Source organism: Hipposideros armiger, unplaced genomic scaffold (assembly GCF_001890085.2).
Source record: "Hipposideros armiger isolate ML-2016 unplaced genomic scaffold, ASM189008v1 scaffold_169, whole genome shotgun sequence".
Classification (NCBI taxonomy): domain Eukaryota; kingdom Metazoa; phylum Chordata; class Mammalia; order Chiroptera; family Hipposideridae; genus Hipposideros; species Hipposideros armiger.
Genome location: NW_017731519.1, coordinates 361,134 through 376,852, shown reverse-complemented (window position 1 = coordinate 376,852; position 15,719 = coordinate 361,134). Strand labels below are relative to the sequence as shown.

General features: G+C 37.0%; 1 protein-coding gene across 7 annotated transcripts in view; it reads left to right on the top strand.

Annotated features, from left to right (window-relative positions):
* The first annotated feature begins 2,984 nt into the window (after positions 1-2,984).
* The window catches only part of HMGN3 (high mobility group nucleosomal binding domain 3), a 29,123-nt gene continuing 16,388 nt past the window's right edge, over positions 2,985-15,719 (top strand). For 4 of the 7 annotated variants that reach the window (XM_019651926.1, XM_019651922.1, XM_019651921.1 and 1 more), the window contains exon 1: positions 2,985-3,172. In XM_019651926.1, coding sequence (XP_019507471.1) covers positions 3,158-3,172 — 15 coding nt within the window. In that variant the 5' untranslated portion in view covers positions 2,985-3,157. The remainder of the gene's footprint in view (positions 3,173-15,719) is intronic. The other 3 variants (XM_019651927.1, XM_019651925.1, XM_019651924.1) reach the window with 2 other exon arrangements.

Sequence of the window (15,719 nt, the reverse complement as noted above, 5' to 3'; positions counted from 1 at the left end):
TAGTACCCACATCATGTAGAGAAGACTTTACTATATTAGAGGTTGACACGTCAAAGCAAAAGAAACACTAACAGAATATACTGATAAACAAAGGAGTCTTCACTTCTTACCAGGTTGGCCTCCTCACTGTCTGACATGTGGCACATTTATTTCTACACAGATCTTTATCCCCTAAAGCTGGAATTCTAGCTACCCACCAAATCATTCTCTTTGCCTACTCCTCTAACCTTCAGGGCTGCCAGAAGAGGTCTGTGCTTATTTTCCCAGACCGTGAAATCTATTGAAGGTACAGAGAGAGCCCTGCATTTCCTAGTGTCCTGCTCAGGCAGGTGCAATCCACTTCAAAGGAAAGAGAACTGATGCTGTTATTTATTTTACAACCAAAGCTCTTCTCTTCATCACTCATAAAGGCAATAAGAGACTTAAGTGACCCAAGATCTCCACAATCCACTTTCTTTATCCAACTATCAAGCTTTATTTTCATTGCAACCATTTTACTAAGTACAGTAAAAGCATTCACAATTTTGTTTGCTGTTGTTGATTGGTTACCCTTGAAAAATATTAACTAAAGAAACCAATTTTGTGACTCACTTTTCATCACAGATGGAAAAAAATTCACCCTAGTCCCACCTTTGTTGTGACACCTTTTTATCTCCATAAAGAAATACAACAATTCAACCCAGATTTCAAGTGTTGCTCAGCACCCTTCCCACACATATCTTATTAAAAATGTCTTCACTTTTGGGCCAGCCGAGTGGCGCATTGGTTGGGAGCTGGCTTGGGATGCCAGAAGGCCCTGGTTCGGATCCCACATATGAGGGCCAGTGACACTGCCCTCTACAGCTAAGATGCCGAACAGCAGCTCGACCTGGAGCTGGGCTGTCCTGAGTCGCCAGCGATGGCATAGGCTGCAGCCCCTGCTGCAATGGGTTGCCATGGGCTACCGTGTGTAGCCAGCAGCCAGCATGAGCGGCCAGCAGCCGCNGTGACTGATCTGCCTCACCCGGGAAAAGCGCAATGATGGTGCCAACTTGGGCCAGTGAAGCAACATCCTCCACAACTGGACTGAGGAGCAAAAGGACAGCAACTTGTCTGTTCCCCTTCCTCGATTCCCCAATGCTGTTCCCTCCCCCAATTCCACAATAAAAAAAATAATAAATAAATAAATAAATAAATGTCTTCACTTTTTTTAAAGCCATCAAGCACTATGCAAATCAATTCTCTTCCAAGACAGCTTCATTATAAATATTATTTTTATAGTAAAAGTATTAACCGCTTTACGTAAGTTTCTATCCAGTTCTAAAACAAAGAACTGGTTTTATCCCAGTTCTTTTAAGTATAATGTGATCTACTGAATGCCTGGAATCAAGGAATCCATCAAATGCAATTGGGATCATGTCAAAAGGACATAGGCACTAACTTGAAAAGGCTCTCTCATATTGAGGCAGTGTGAGCATCAAAAAAAAAAAAGTAATAATGGCAATAGATTGTAGCACACCAGATATATAAAAATCCATGATTTCCTTAAGATATTACAGAAAAGAAAGTTTTTGACCACTTCTGGACTTTGCTAGGATACCAATTCATTATTTTGAAATAAAGAAAAAATCAAGCATCAAAATTAATTAATTTATAACATTGTTTTATACACATTTGCAGCCTCTGTGTGACCAAAGTGGATTTGGCCATATTTGTACTGTAAGGCTTTGATATACTCTCCTGTGATGTGAACTTTTGCCTTCTAATACGATTATGAAAGTAACCTTGCCTAATTTTGCTTTTTGTAAAATTTCACATGAATGGAATTATTCAGCATGGCTTTTTGTATTAATATTTGACTTCTTTCATGCAACATTTTGTTTTTGACATTCATCCATCCATCTAGTATTATTTTGTTTCTTTTTTATTGCTGAGTAGTATTCCATTGTATGTGTTTACCACAATTTGTTTACCCATTCACTAGTGCTTTTCCTGTATCTGTTGAAATGATCATAATTTTTTCCCTTTATTCTATCAATATGGTGAATTACACTGGATGATTTTCATATATTAAACCAACTTTACATTCCCAAGATAAACTGCACTGGTCATGATGTAGTATCTTTTAAATGTCATTTCATTTACTAAATGGGTTTCGTAATAGGTTTTTAGTTTAAATGGGTTCATTTACTAAAATTTCGTTCAAGATTTTTTGTCTATGTTTATGAAGGATATTTGTCTTAGCTCTCTTTTCTTTTGAGGTCTTTCACTGGTTTTGGTATCAGGATAAAACTGATCTCATAAAATAAATTCAGAAGTGTTCTTGTAATAATTTGCAGAACTTTGAAAAATATCAAATTATGCATATTTATATTATGTATATTTAAACATATGCTTCAAATATAAAATAATGTTTCGACCTTGTTTATTCTTTTTCTTATTTCCGTAACAAATATATACTATTCATCTTCAAGCCTAGATTGGAATAGGGTGGATTAGTGAGTGATTTCTAATCCAGATTTTAGGTAATTGGAGCCAAGCAATTTTAGGGATATCACTAGATACCACCAGATATCTATAAGGGAAAACCAAGACCCTTAAAGACTGCCAGACTCTTTCCGAACAGACTACCTTCCCACTCTTACAAGTCTCCATCATATAACATTTATTACAAGCCTTTATGGGTAGCAAACGTATGCAGTGTCAGTTGTGTATACATTCACATTATAAAGTTAATGTGTCCATCCTTATTCTTTTTCCTCCCTATGAAGGCCCACACTGATACAATCAAAACAGGGAGCAGCAAAAGAATGAAACCCCAGGATCTTGTGGGGTGGGGGGGTTATTAGTTGAACTGGGCATGCTCAGTCGCCAGGCAGATTTTTCGGTGAAGTGGAAACTGCAATAGTGCGTACTGAACGCGCAAAGGTAGGCGTGCCCTCGTGGAATTTAGAACGTTACCACAGCCAATGGGGCCTCGCGGCCGGCTGCCGGCGCTCCTCATTGGAGGAGCGGCGAGGCGAGAGAGTAGAGGGCCCCTGGAGGGAGCCGCGGAGGTGCAGGTCGGAGAGGCCGTGCCCCGCGCGTAAGGAGCTGCAGCGGCGGCGGCAACATCCAGCGGCGGAGCCAGCAGTTCCAACCGGTTGCTTTACTTTTTAGCTGCACGAACATAGTCATTATGCCGAAGAGAAAGGTAAGTCTTACAAAAAAAAAATTTCAAAGGCCTTCAAATTGTTCTTACAGCGTATCTTGTCAGTGCTGTGGCTTGCGCGGAATGCGCTTCGTAGTAACTCGGGATTGTGAATCTCTTTGCTCTTCACGTTTATTTTCAGATGCTTGTTGCAGACATTTCTCCCTCCTTTCGCTCTCTCGGTCCTCATCGATCTCTGAGTGTCACTTTATGACCAGCGACGCGGCTTTCCCTCTTTTTGAACTCATTCTCTCTGGAATGGTTTCCACCTCCAACAAGAAGCAAAAGCGCTTTCTATGCCCTCTTTTAGGAGGGGAGTTTTCTCTGCAAACTGCCAGGTTTTGCTTAGTGGGGAGGGAAACCAAAGAGAGGAGGAAAACAAGTACATGCGTAGGGAGATGGAAAAAAATAAATAAGTCGGGCAGATGTTGGGTTTATTCCCATGTGGGCCGTGCCCACGGCTGGGTGCGCCGCGATGGCTCTGAGGCTAAGGGAGAAGGAAAGCCATGTTTAAAATAGCGCTTACCCCCCTGCTCGCCTCCGCTACAGACCCGTATGTACCAACTCTGGTGTCAATCAAGGCTGGGGACTGCGCAGGCGGGGCCCGGGGCCGCCGGACCTGCCCCGCAGTTCGCGGCGGGAGCGGCGGAGTTGGCAACGTGATAGACGACCCGCGTCTGGGGTGGCCGCTGTGGCTGTCAAGGGCAATGGCCACCAGATCCACTCACGCGACCCAAACCCACACGCAGTCGGAGAAGGCGGGGTCCGCGCTCTCCGGCACCTCTGTGTACAGAGAGGGAACTGGGGTCATATTAGTCTCGTCTTCTGCTCCTTGCAGACTATTATGTCCCCTTCCGCGCAGTCCCCGAATACCAAGTATCTCGCACAAGAACGCCTATTTCCCTCCGAGTCCAGCTGCGACTTGTCATTGTCCCAGGGAGGGAAGGGAAGCTTTTCCTCCACCCGGAGAAAACCGATGTGTGGCTGCTGTTCCTGAGAAAATGCTTTGCACCCTCCTACTGCCTGCCCCAGTGTTTCCAAGTGTCAGCCAGTGAGGGTATTAAATTTGAAGCAAAATTACAAATAATACCCTGCCTCATCAATTAAAGACTGTGAGCTGATTTGTGTGTGTGAGTGAATATTGTTTTAAAATATTGAATTTTTAAAAATACAGAAGAGCTTGAACCTTCATATCTGTCATTACTAAGAATTTTAAAAAATTTTTTAAAAAACAATTAAAGCAGTTTTTTTAAAATCTTGGAGTTTGCGCACATACTGTGTGCTTCTTACTGTGGAAAGAGTTTGACTTGCATTCATTATCTCATTTAATACTCAGAACACTTTGAGACATGTTATCACCATTGAATTGGGGCTTACAGACATGAATTGCCCAATGTCTCACCAACCAATAGCTAGTAGCAAAGATTTAATTAGATGCTATGGGTCCAAAGTCCTTACCTGCAAACATATACTCATTCTCTTCCTTTAGTACTGGGTGAGTCAAGAAGAATTTAAAAAATCCAAAGAGACTCCCAGCCTAAGAAGATGGATGGCATATTGAGAGTACTAATACTTGAGGTTTCTTATTTAAACTTAATTTTTATGAAAGAATTGTTTTTCTAGCCCTCTTGTACTAGAACGAGGGTATTAAAATGATGCCACCATTTTCAGCATTTTATCTGAGGTTTACGGTAAGGTCGGGAATTCTAGTAGAGTCAAAGGAACTAATCATCAAGAAATAGGTTTCAGAGTTAGTTGCTGCCATCTGCTTTCCTGGGAATTAACAAATTTAGATGAACAGTAGGTTAGATGTACATGAACCCTTTATGTATGATGGTGGACCTTGATGTGGTAGAAACCTTATTGTTGCTTAAGAGCCAGAGTTGGTGAAACCATTACTCTTACTTTGCTTCACTGTCCACTTCTCTTAAGGAAATAGAAGGGAAGAGGAGCAGTAGAGGAATTGGATTTTGATTATTGTTTTATTTCTGTGGAAGGCAGGGAGCCCCCATGAAGAAGCTAGCCAAGCATCCTGGGATTAGGGGCAGACGTGTGTACAGTCACCTGTGTATCATCCCTCAGGATATCAGAGTGTTCTCCAGAGATGACAAACTTCTCCTTGAAAAATAGGAAGGCTTTTCATTTATACCTGGAGCCCAAAGACCTGGACAGGAGCGCCACAAATTAAACACAGCTACCATGGCCGTCCCATCTATCGTTCAAACCTTAAAGCTGCCTCATGGAATCCTGGAGTTCACTGGAACTTACATTGGAAACCATTATCATTAGGTAAACCCTGCCTAGATGCAAAGAAAAGAACTGGACACAATCCGTGCATAGCTCTTGGAGATCTGTAAAGCTGGGATAACTGCTAAAACATTTACATAATAGTCCACATTATTTTTCTTGACTAGAGGACTGCCTAGTCTACGTTATAATAAGTTTTAAAAGTGCCCCCACAATACTTTTTAACGTCTTGGCCCTTTTTTTCACCTTTTCCCAGAAATCAAGAAGTTATTTAATGAGCACCTGTTTAGGCTGTTCTGCAGAGTAAGACGTATTAATAATAAAACATTTGGAATGAAAATGTAATAAAATTTTAAAAATAATAAGAGCATCTATAGTTCTACATTGCTTTAATGCCATAGGAATACACAGTTTGCTCTCGTGAAGCTTATATTCAATGAGGTGATAAGAGTAGCAGATACAAAACAATTCAATAATATTAAGCCTGTGTATATGTTCCAGAATGTATAGTATAGATTCTAAAGCTGTAGGATAGATAAGGAAAGAAGGTTGAATTTGGGGCTGGTCTGGAAAATATGGATAAGATTCAAATATACAAAGACAAAAACAAAGTCATTCTCTGTTACCGGGCATTTGAATGCCTCTTCAGATTGTATCTTAACATGACCAGGCCCTCAGTTATACAACTTAAAGGCCATAATATCCACATTAGTGTAAAATGTTCATATGACATTTCTTAGTCATATCTTGGTGAGTTTTATTTATATCTCTGTATGTGGTAGTCATAGCTGCATTAAACCAAATTTTTTTTAATAACTGCAGTAGTATTTTTTTGAAATAGTACAGCACCTATCAGTGAGGAGTTCTTCAGTTATCATTAAATCTCTTTCTGAGTTTGTGAGATTTAAATAAAGTTGTTTCCTATATTTAATACCTACCTAATGGGTGGTGGGTCAGTGGGTCACCACCTATTAATAGTGAGTGGAATAGCAGGGAATATGATAATGTTCATGGACTCAGGTGGTGGTGGGACAATGTGTGACTGAGTTCTGGAGTGTTCTAGTCAAACCTCTATGAATCTAATGAATGACTGCGGTGGTCACATTGTTAGGTGGTGACCTGATGTTCTATGCAGAGGCCATCAGCCAGTGAGGCCTAGAGTCATAGTCCTGGCATGATTAGCAACAGCAAACACATAAAATAACTCTTGTTAATTTTACACTTCATCATCACTAGAACTATTGAAAACGTCTTGTGTATCACATCAGAAATTCTCTAATGAGGTGATTTTCCATGAATTTGGGATGTAAACATTAGTGTTTCTTTATACTTAAAGGTTTAAGGGAAAAAAAGGCTGAACTATGAAATTATGTTTTATTGCTTTTTTTTTTAAATGGAAAGGCCCAATAGTGCTGGGCTTGGCACGAGGGATGCTTAACTAATAATATTCAAGATTTATGATTAATCTTTCATAAGAATATCATGTCATAACACCAGAGACAGACTCTATAAATGAAAATGAAGATACAGTTGACTACATGAAAATGAATATTTCAGTATGGCAGAAAAAACACTTTAAAAATTTATGAAAAACTGGTAAAAATATTTGTACCACCCATCACTGAAAAAAGTTTGCTATTTTTAAAGTACAAAGAATCTCATGTGTCCTTATGGAAAAGATGTATGTCCTTATAAGAAAAATAACAGACTCTAGATGAAAATGGTTAGTTTTACTAGAAATCAAAGAAATGCATATTATTGAAAATAATGGGATGTGATTTTTTACAACTAATCTGGTTTTAAAAGAAGATTGAAAGTACCACCGCCATTGCTGAATGATCCTCTCAAGCAGTGTGGTTGGGAGTATTATTTCCTTTAAAAAAAAATTTTAAGAAACTCTATTGAGGTATGATCTACTTACCATAAAGTCCATTCATCTATTTAGAGTATACAAATCAATGATTTTTAATAAATTTAAAGTTGTGTAACATTACCATAATCCAGTTTTAAGCCATTTCTGTCATTCCAAAAAGGTCTCTTACGTTGTTTGCAGCCAGTGCCTATTCCCACCCCAGTCCTAGGCAACCACTAATCTCTCCATAGGTTTGCCTTTTCTGGAAATTTTATATAAAAGGAATCTGACAGTATGTAGTCTTTTGTGTCTGGTTTCTTTCACTCAGCATAATGTTTTTGAGGTCCATGCATATTACAGCATGTATCAGTACTTTATTCTTTTTTATTGCCCAATAATACTCAGTTGAATAGATGTACGACTTTTTGTTTATCCTTTCACAAGTTGATGGACATTTGGATTGTTCCAGTTTTCAGTTATAAATAATACTGCCATAAATATTTGTATGTAAGTATTTCATGGACATGTTTTCATTTCTCTTGGGAAGTTTCCTAAAGGTGCAACTGGTGGGTGGTATGAAAGTCTCTTTTAACATTTTAAGGAACTTGAAAATTGTTTTCTAAAGTAATTGTACCATCAATGCATGAGAGTTCCAGTTTCTCCACGCCCTTTCTCATACTTGGTATTGTTAGTTTTTTTTGCTGTAGCCATTCTAATGAATTTAATTTACATTTCCATAATAACTAATGATAATAAGAACCTTTTCATATGCCTCCTAGCACAATGTATATCTTAGGTGAAATGTCTATTCAGATACTTTGCCTATTTTTAAATTTTTTATTGTTGAGTTGTAAGAGTTCTTTATATTTTCTAGATACAAGTCCTTTATCAGATATATGATATTTAGATGTTTTCTTGCGGTCTGTGGCTTTTTAAAAATACTGTTTTTTGAAGAACAAACATTTTAAGTCTTTGCTTAATCCAAGATTACAGATATTTTCTTCTAGAACTTTTATATTTAGGTCTGTGATCCATTTTGAGTTAATTTTGGGTATAGTGTGAGTGAGATAAAGGTTTATTTTTTTATTTTTTGGAATGTGGATATCTAGTTGTCCCAGCACTAATTGTTGAAAAGACAATCCTTTTTCCACTGAGTTGTCTAGGTACCTTTCCTGAAAATCAATTCATCATAAATGGAAAGGTTTATTTTGGGGCTCTGAATTGTGTTCCATTATCCATATGTCTATTCCTAACATTAATACCACATTATCTTGGTTACTATGGTTTTATAGTAAGATCTGATATCTGGTAATGTCAGTTCTCCACTTAATTCTTTTTCAAAATTGTTTTGGCTTTTAACATCCTTTACATTTTCATATAAATTTTAGGATCAGCTTGTAAATTTCTACTAAAATACCTGCTATGATTTTGATAGGGATTGAATTAAATCTATAAATCAATTTGGGAAGAATTGCCATCTTAACCATATTGAGTTTCTGGGTCTGAATATGAAAGGACCTGACATGTAGTATGCCATCTATAAATACTTATGACGTTTAATTGAGTTAATATTGATATGGAACCTATATTTGAGTAAAGACTCCAGAATGGCAGGGTTGTTCATTTTATTCATTCACTCACTCCATGTGAAATAAACATTTATTGAACATTACCTTCATGCAAGGTACCATCACCATGGGAACGTAAGTGCATTATTTTTTTTTTTCAACTCTTTTGGAAGTGAATGAGTAAATGCCCTTATTTTATGGATTTCAGTCTGACAGAGTAGATAATATACATATGCAAGTATTTATAATTCATGACAAGAAGTGATAATAAGCCACAAGAAAAGCTATGAGCAATGGGAACATTTAAAGATTTGGCCAGACTGAATGGCCAAAGAAAAAACACTGACAAAACGTTGTTTGGTTTAAAGGTTAAGGGTTATAGCTCTTCGTTTTGTTTTTTTTAATCTTAAGGGAATCAGTACTAGTTTGTTGCTAGTGATGTCATTGGTCTTTCTGTGAAGTCTTGCTTTCTTTGCAGTATGAGGAAGTTAAATTCAAGGCCTGTTAATACAGTCAAGAATACAGTCGAGATTTGATTGTATACAGTAGCCATCCTCCCTCCTTAGTAAAGATTCAGTGACTTCTTGGTCCCAATGCCTTTCTTTTAACTTCTCTCTTGTGTTTTAAAGGTGGTTGTGTGGCACTATGTTTCTAAGGTGGTACATGTTATTTGATTGATTACTTAATTTTGAATTAACTTCGTAATCGTCCTAATTCTAGTTAAGCATGAAGTCTTTGATAGTTCTGATCTTTTTTTTTATCCCCCATATCACCTAGCACAGGTACTGTAACTATTTGTTGAATTAATACATGAATAAATTGTTTTCAAGACAAGAAACTATACGTTTAATTAGTTTGTATACTTGTCCAATTTGGTCTGGATTTACTGTTTATTAGCTGTATGATTTAAGGCATTTTTCTTAATTTTTTCCTAAGCTTCTAAGTTCCTAATTCTGAGACTCAGTTTTCATGTCTGTAAAACCAGGATAAAATTATGTTCTACCTCATTGGGTTGTTAGAGGAATTAAACGAAATGGTGAATGCAAAGTTCTTAGGACAGTGCCTAGCACGTGTAAAACAGTCAATGGATGTTCATTATTGTGACAATAATATTTTTAATTATTAAGAGAACTACATTGAAATAATAGGCTTATAGTAAGCGCCAAGCTTCCATTTTGTAGGAGGACAAATGGCAGCAGATAGGGAGCAAGAATATCTCACACTGGATATCTAATTAACTGCAATTAGGAGTAAATGTTCAGTAACCAACTAACAAATGTAGTGCTTTTGAAAGAACATAAGATTTAATCTGGTTCATTTTTACATGGCTGATTCTTCTTACAGAAAAAAATGTATTTACAAATATCGCCACAAAACATTAAAATTCTCCTGGCAAATCATTTATCAAGTGATCCTCTTTTCCTATATTTTTTCCCTAAAAACTCCTTTCATTTATACGAAAGTTAAATATATTCCACTTTCCTGCATGTTACCGTTTGGAAATGGTGATTGAAATAAACACCATTTAAGCTGTCTGCTTTCAGAGTACCTAGTATGTTGAAATATGATGTTAGTCTCCTGAGTAATTTAAAAATCACTGTTGAGGGTAACAAACCAAATCAATGTTGAATTCTTTTATTTTTTCACTGACTGCTTATTTATTGTACATTTCATTGTCTTCTTAGAAGAGTTCAGTTGAATCACATATTGGTTCCTGTTCAAGATTTTTATGGAGTCTAGTATTCATATATCTTGTGGACATGTCCAGAAACATTTAGATATGTCCAAGGCGAATGCATATTCAGTCACACATAATGTAAATAATATGCATATTCAGAAGTAGGGAAATAGAAAAAATGGATTTAAATTTCAAAATTGCTTCTAAAATTTAATATTTTAAGAAAAACTTTTATCAGTAACATATAAATACATTTGTTACTATTTAAATAGCTACCATTTATTGAACGCCTGGATGTACCAGACCTGAGCTATGTGCTTTGTATTCATTAGGCACCTCGTTTTAATAAAAAAAAAATATGTGAAGTTATTAGAAATATATATGGGAAGTATTATGATGTAATTTCATTTTATTGTCTCAGTTTGATGAGACTATCCTCATATCACAGATAGTGATATTGACAGCCACAATAAATAGCATGTAGCTGGCTTTCTATGACTCAGGCAGTGTTCTGAGCCCTTTGCATTATGAATTCTCCCAACCACCTGGCAAGTTATATATTCTTCACACTGCCATTTTGCAGAAGGCGCAAGTGACAGTGAATATCCAAGCTGGGATTGCAGTCCTGGTGGTCTGGCTCCAGGGCCTGTGCTCTGAACCACTGGGCCCTCAGCTTTTCTCTGACACAGTGAAAATATTGAGAGATTAAAATACTGGTGAAATTAAAGAATTCCCCCTGGGTCACACGGCTAGGAAGTGATAGAACCAGGAATTCTAACCCAGCTCTCTATTACGCAAGAATTTTACTCTTAGCTACCACACCATAATGCTCCCCATAAATGTTTATTTCTAATAACCTTATGTATTTTCACTTGAATAAAGGTGCCCGATGAATGAAACAAGGAAGAATCAAGAATTATGTAAATATGTCAGTGTTGATTTGGTTAAAATGTTGTCTTTATTAAGATATAGGCCAATGCCATTGCTTCTAGGTGTCAGTCAGAGAAAGTTACTCAACAAGTCATTATTATCTGTGATCATGCCCTAAGGCAGGCCTCAGGGTCTAGGCCTCTGCTTCTGGGAGAGGCATATTATCATGGAACCTTCGGAGTATTTCAGTAACAGATAGACTGTAGGGTTATATACAAGGTACACACACAATTTCCTCACTCAAGTATTGATATCTTTGAGTACTAAGAGTCAAAGCCTTCATATTTTCTCAAACTCCACCATGAACTGCTGGATTTATTATTTCAAAGATATACCATCTTCATTAATTTCTGTATGTAGAATAATAGGGATACTCTCCTATAACCAGGAGCATGTAAATACACTTGCATATTTTACAGAGATTGTAATGTAAGTACTAAGCCACCATTACTTAGACATTGGATTTAAAAAATGAGCAGGTGCTTTTGTTTTTGGAACTCATCAAATAAGAATAAAAGCTTTATGGCTTGGAAAATCTAGTGGATGGATTTTTATTTCAGTGTTCTAGATTACAAATTGATTAATTTTATTTAAAAAGTTGTTTTGGAAGGTATAAAGTGATATTTCAAAATTATATCTTGATTATTTTGACCTCATACAAAGATAAAAACAAAGACTGCCTACCCTGAGAGGTGTTTTTTAAATGTCTTTTTCTTTTCTGTCCTTCTCTCTTTGTTTTCTTTTTGGGTGTAAGCTATGGTTTTTTACAATACTGGACGGAATTACTTAAATTCTACTTTGTGCAGAGTAGTGAGTATTAGGCATGGTGTATGTGGGAGATAAACATACCAAAGACTTGAAGTGATCAAAGTGTGAAATTCAAAGACTCCTTCTAACATTCCATATGTATGCCATATAATAGATTTTTTTTTTTTCTTAGCTGAGCCATCCTGCCACCAGTTAGCAGCTCAGCCACAGCTCAGCTCGGGCCGTGAATCAAACCGGGGACCCTGTTGCTCAGAGCTCGCACTCTTGAGCGAGCTCTTAACCAATTGAGCCACTCGGCCGGCCCTATAATAGATTTTTTAAACTAAATTCTTTTTGTCTACTCGTTGCTTTCCTTTACCTTTTCTCAATACAATTTTTAATTTTATTATTCCCCCTTTTAGTGGTCACATGTCTATCACATCAGAGCCAGCTGATTAGTTTTGCAAAAATACAAAGAACATCATAACTGTGTTTACCATTTGCTGGAAGTTATTTAGATCTGGGCAAAGGTAACATCCTTCTAAGAGCTCTGGTGTAAAAATTGAAGACTGGTTTATTGTGGATGCCGCCACCCCTTATGGGGGCAAAGTCACTTGACTTCTTTGAACCTGTATTCTTCATCTGTAAAATGGGAACACTAAGATTGCCCCTGTGCATCTCAGTGCTATTGAGAAGATCAAATACAAGAATAATGTGCAAGTACATGAAAAATGTAAAATACTATAAAAATTATAGAAATGGTTTGGTGTTCTGTATTTAGTTTTAATAGTGATATAACAATACTTATATCTATGTATGTGACTGTTTACAAAACCAGAATAGTACATTTATGTGCATCTCAGCATACAGTATTTTTAATGGGAAATTGTTTAGTGTTATTCCAAGAGGTTCACGAATAAGGGGGACTGTGAAACACTCCCTTACATATTATGTACTCCTTGGCTAGGTTCACAGATTAAAGTATATCCCAAACTGGAAGCCCCTTTGCTCTTCTAGCATCCCAGATCTGCACCCAGTTTTGAATTTAGATAAACACACAGACTACTCAGAGTGGTATAATGGTTGCGAGAATGAACTCTGAGCCAGCTTTCTGAGTCTGAATCCCAGCTCTCCCACCTACCAGCAAGATTACCAGCTGGGTAATCTTGGGCAAATTTACTTAACCTCTCTGGTCTCAATTCTTCATTTATAACATGGACATGATACTCTTTTACCTTCGCAGGACTGTGATGAGGAAGGACTCGTTTAGATCATTGCCCTGCACATAGTACAGTATACATGGTTATTAAGATTAGGATTAGGATTATTCCTCTGGGTCTCATCTCTTGTTCTTTTCCAAGACCCCAGTATCTGGTTTATTTGCAGTGTTACGTTTACTCCCAGCTTTTCCACATTAACATGGATAGCCCAGGAGTTGAGATTAGATTTGTTTTATTGCTGCTGGCAATTGGTTACTTGACTTTCATACATACTCTAGGCTCTCAACTAATTCACTTAAGTTATGAAGTAGTAGCTCTGTAACCAAAAAATTTTAGAAGTAAAACTCTGAGGGCCTCTGCTTCCATTTAAAGACTTTTTGGAACTTTAATATAAAGTCCAGCATTTGTTGCTGAGAATCTCTTTCTACTCCTATGTGGCTGAGAAACATGTAACCTGGGGGTACTGGCCTTGAACTTCCCAGCTTCTTCCCACAGCCTCAGTGTCTCCTCTGCAGTGACAAATCTGCAGGCTAATGCCATCTAGAAGTGGCCCCAAGCAACTGTCGAAGGGCATAAGGATTTTCCTATCTTTTCTGATACCTTCCTGAGTTTGGAGGGAGAAAATGGGGCTCAACCCCCACAGCGCCCTCTGTAAGGTGGTAACTGCCATTTATTGAAAGAGAAGCTCAGCAATTGGGTAGTTTTTCCTGTTGATTCCTTATGGATGGTCTAAAGATTAAAAACTCCAAATTTCTTTTCTTGTTTTCCTGATAAAGACTGCTGGTCCTATTCTAGTCTTAAGGAAAATACAGTTGTGTCCCCTTCAGTACACTTTAGTGTCCTCGGATGCAGGACCCAGGCATCTTTGTGTAAAGAAAGAAAGCAGATAGCACAGTTGGTCAGTTGCTGAAGGAATCCATGCTCCCTCTGCCGCACTCTCCTCCCACATTAGCGCAAATGGGCGAGTTTTGAATCAGCGTTTGTCGTGCTCTTGGCTTCCCATCTTGCCCAACTCCAGTTCTTTCACATCAGCAGAAATGAAATGATTATGAATTCTGTGTCTTGAACAGAAAATGAAGAGGCAGTGTATGAACGAGATTTATAAGCCATTTAAGAAACAGAAAATTCTGTGAGTAAACTTAGTCATAGAATTTGTGTTAGGGAATAGACATGGCACTGTTAAACTGGGCTTAGTGTCTAGCGTCCTCCCCCCACCCCATACTGGTAATATTTTTTTGGAAAAAGTTTAAGTACAGAAAAATCCAGGAAATAATATAACATTCCTATGTACCCACCAGTCTGAATTCACAAATTTGAATATTTTTTTAATCATATTTGCTTCAGATCTTTTTAACAAAATAAAATGTTGCAGATAACGTTGAAGTTCAAAACACACCGTTGGTTCCCTTTCCTTGTCAGTCTCCCTAGAGACAACCATTATCACGAATTTGGTGTGTACCCTTCCAGTTCATGATTTTATGAATTTATGATATATATGTCATATATAAATCCATAATATTTGTGCATTTTCAAAATTTATAAAAGTTGAATCATATACATGTATTGTCTTTTCTTCCTTGTGTCACTTGACATTATAATGAATGAGTATAATCTGTTTAGGTATGTTGTGATTACTAATGTGTTTGGACTTTTTATAATGACTTATTTTGTGGTTTCCGTTTAGCATGTGTTTTCCTTTGTTTTGTTTTTTCCTCCCCTGCCTTTTATTCGTAAAATTTGCTTTATTCCACTCATCCTGATTTGTAAGTTTGTAGATCCTATTTCTTTTTAAAAATTTTTTAATGACTGTCTTTCAGTTTTATCATAACAGAGTCTAAAATTTTTCTATCTGCATCATCCTTCCAAACAAAACCAGGATCTTTAACTTCTGATCTATTCACCCTGCTCTCATCTTTTGTGGTGGTTATTGTCTGGAATTGTGCTGTCCAGTATGGTAGCCAGTAGCTGCATGAGGCTATTAACCACTTAAAACAAGCTGAATTATTAAACTTTAATTTTAATCAATTTAAATTTAAAAATGTATTAGATTCAGTTATTGGAAAAATTGAAATATGTTTGAAACAACCCGAATATATGAAACCTTATATATATATATATATGTATATATATATATATATATATAGTTTATATATAGTATATATAAACACTATATATATATATATAGTTTATATATAGTATATATATAAACTATATACTATAAACTTGGGCCAGCCGAGTGGCGCGTTGGTTAAGAGCTGGCTTGGGACGCCAGAGGGCCCCAGTTCGAATCCCACATATGAGGGCCAGT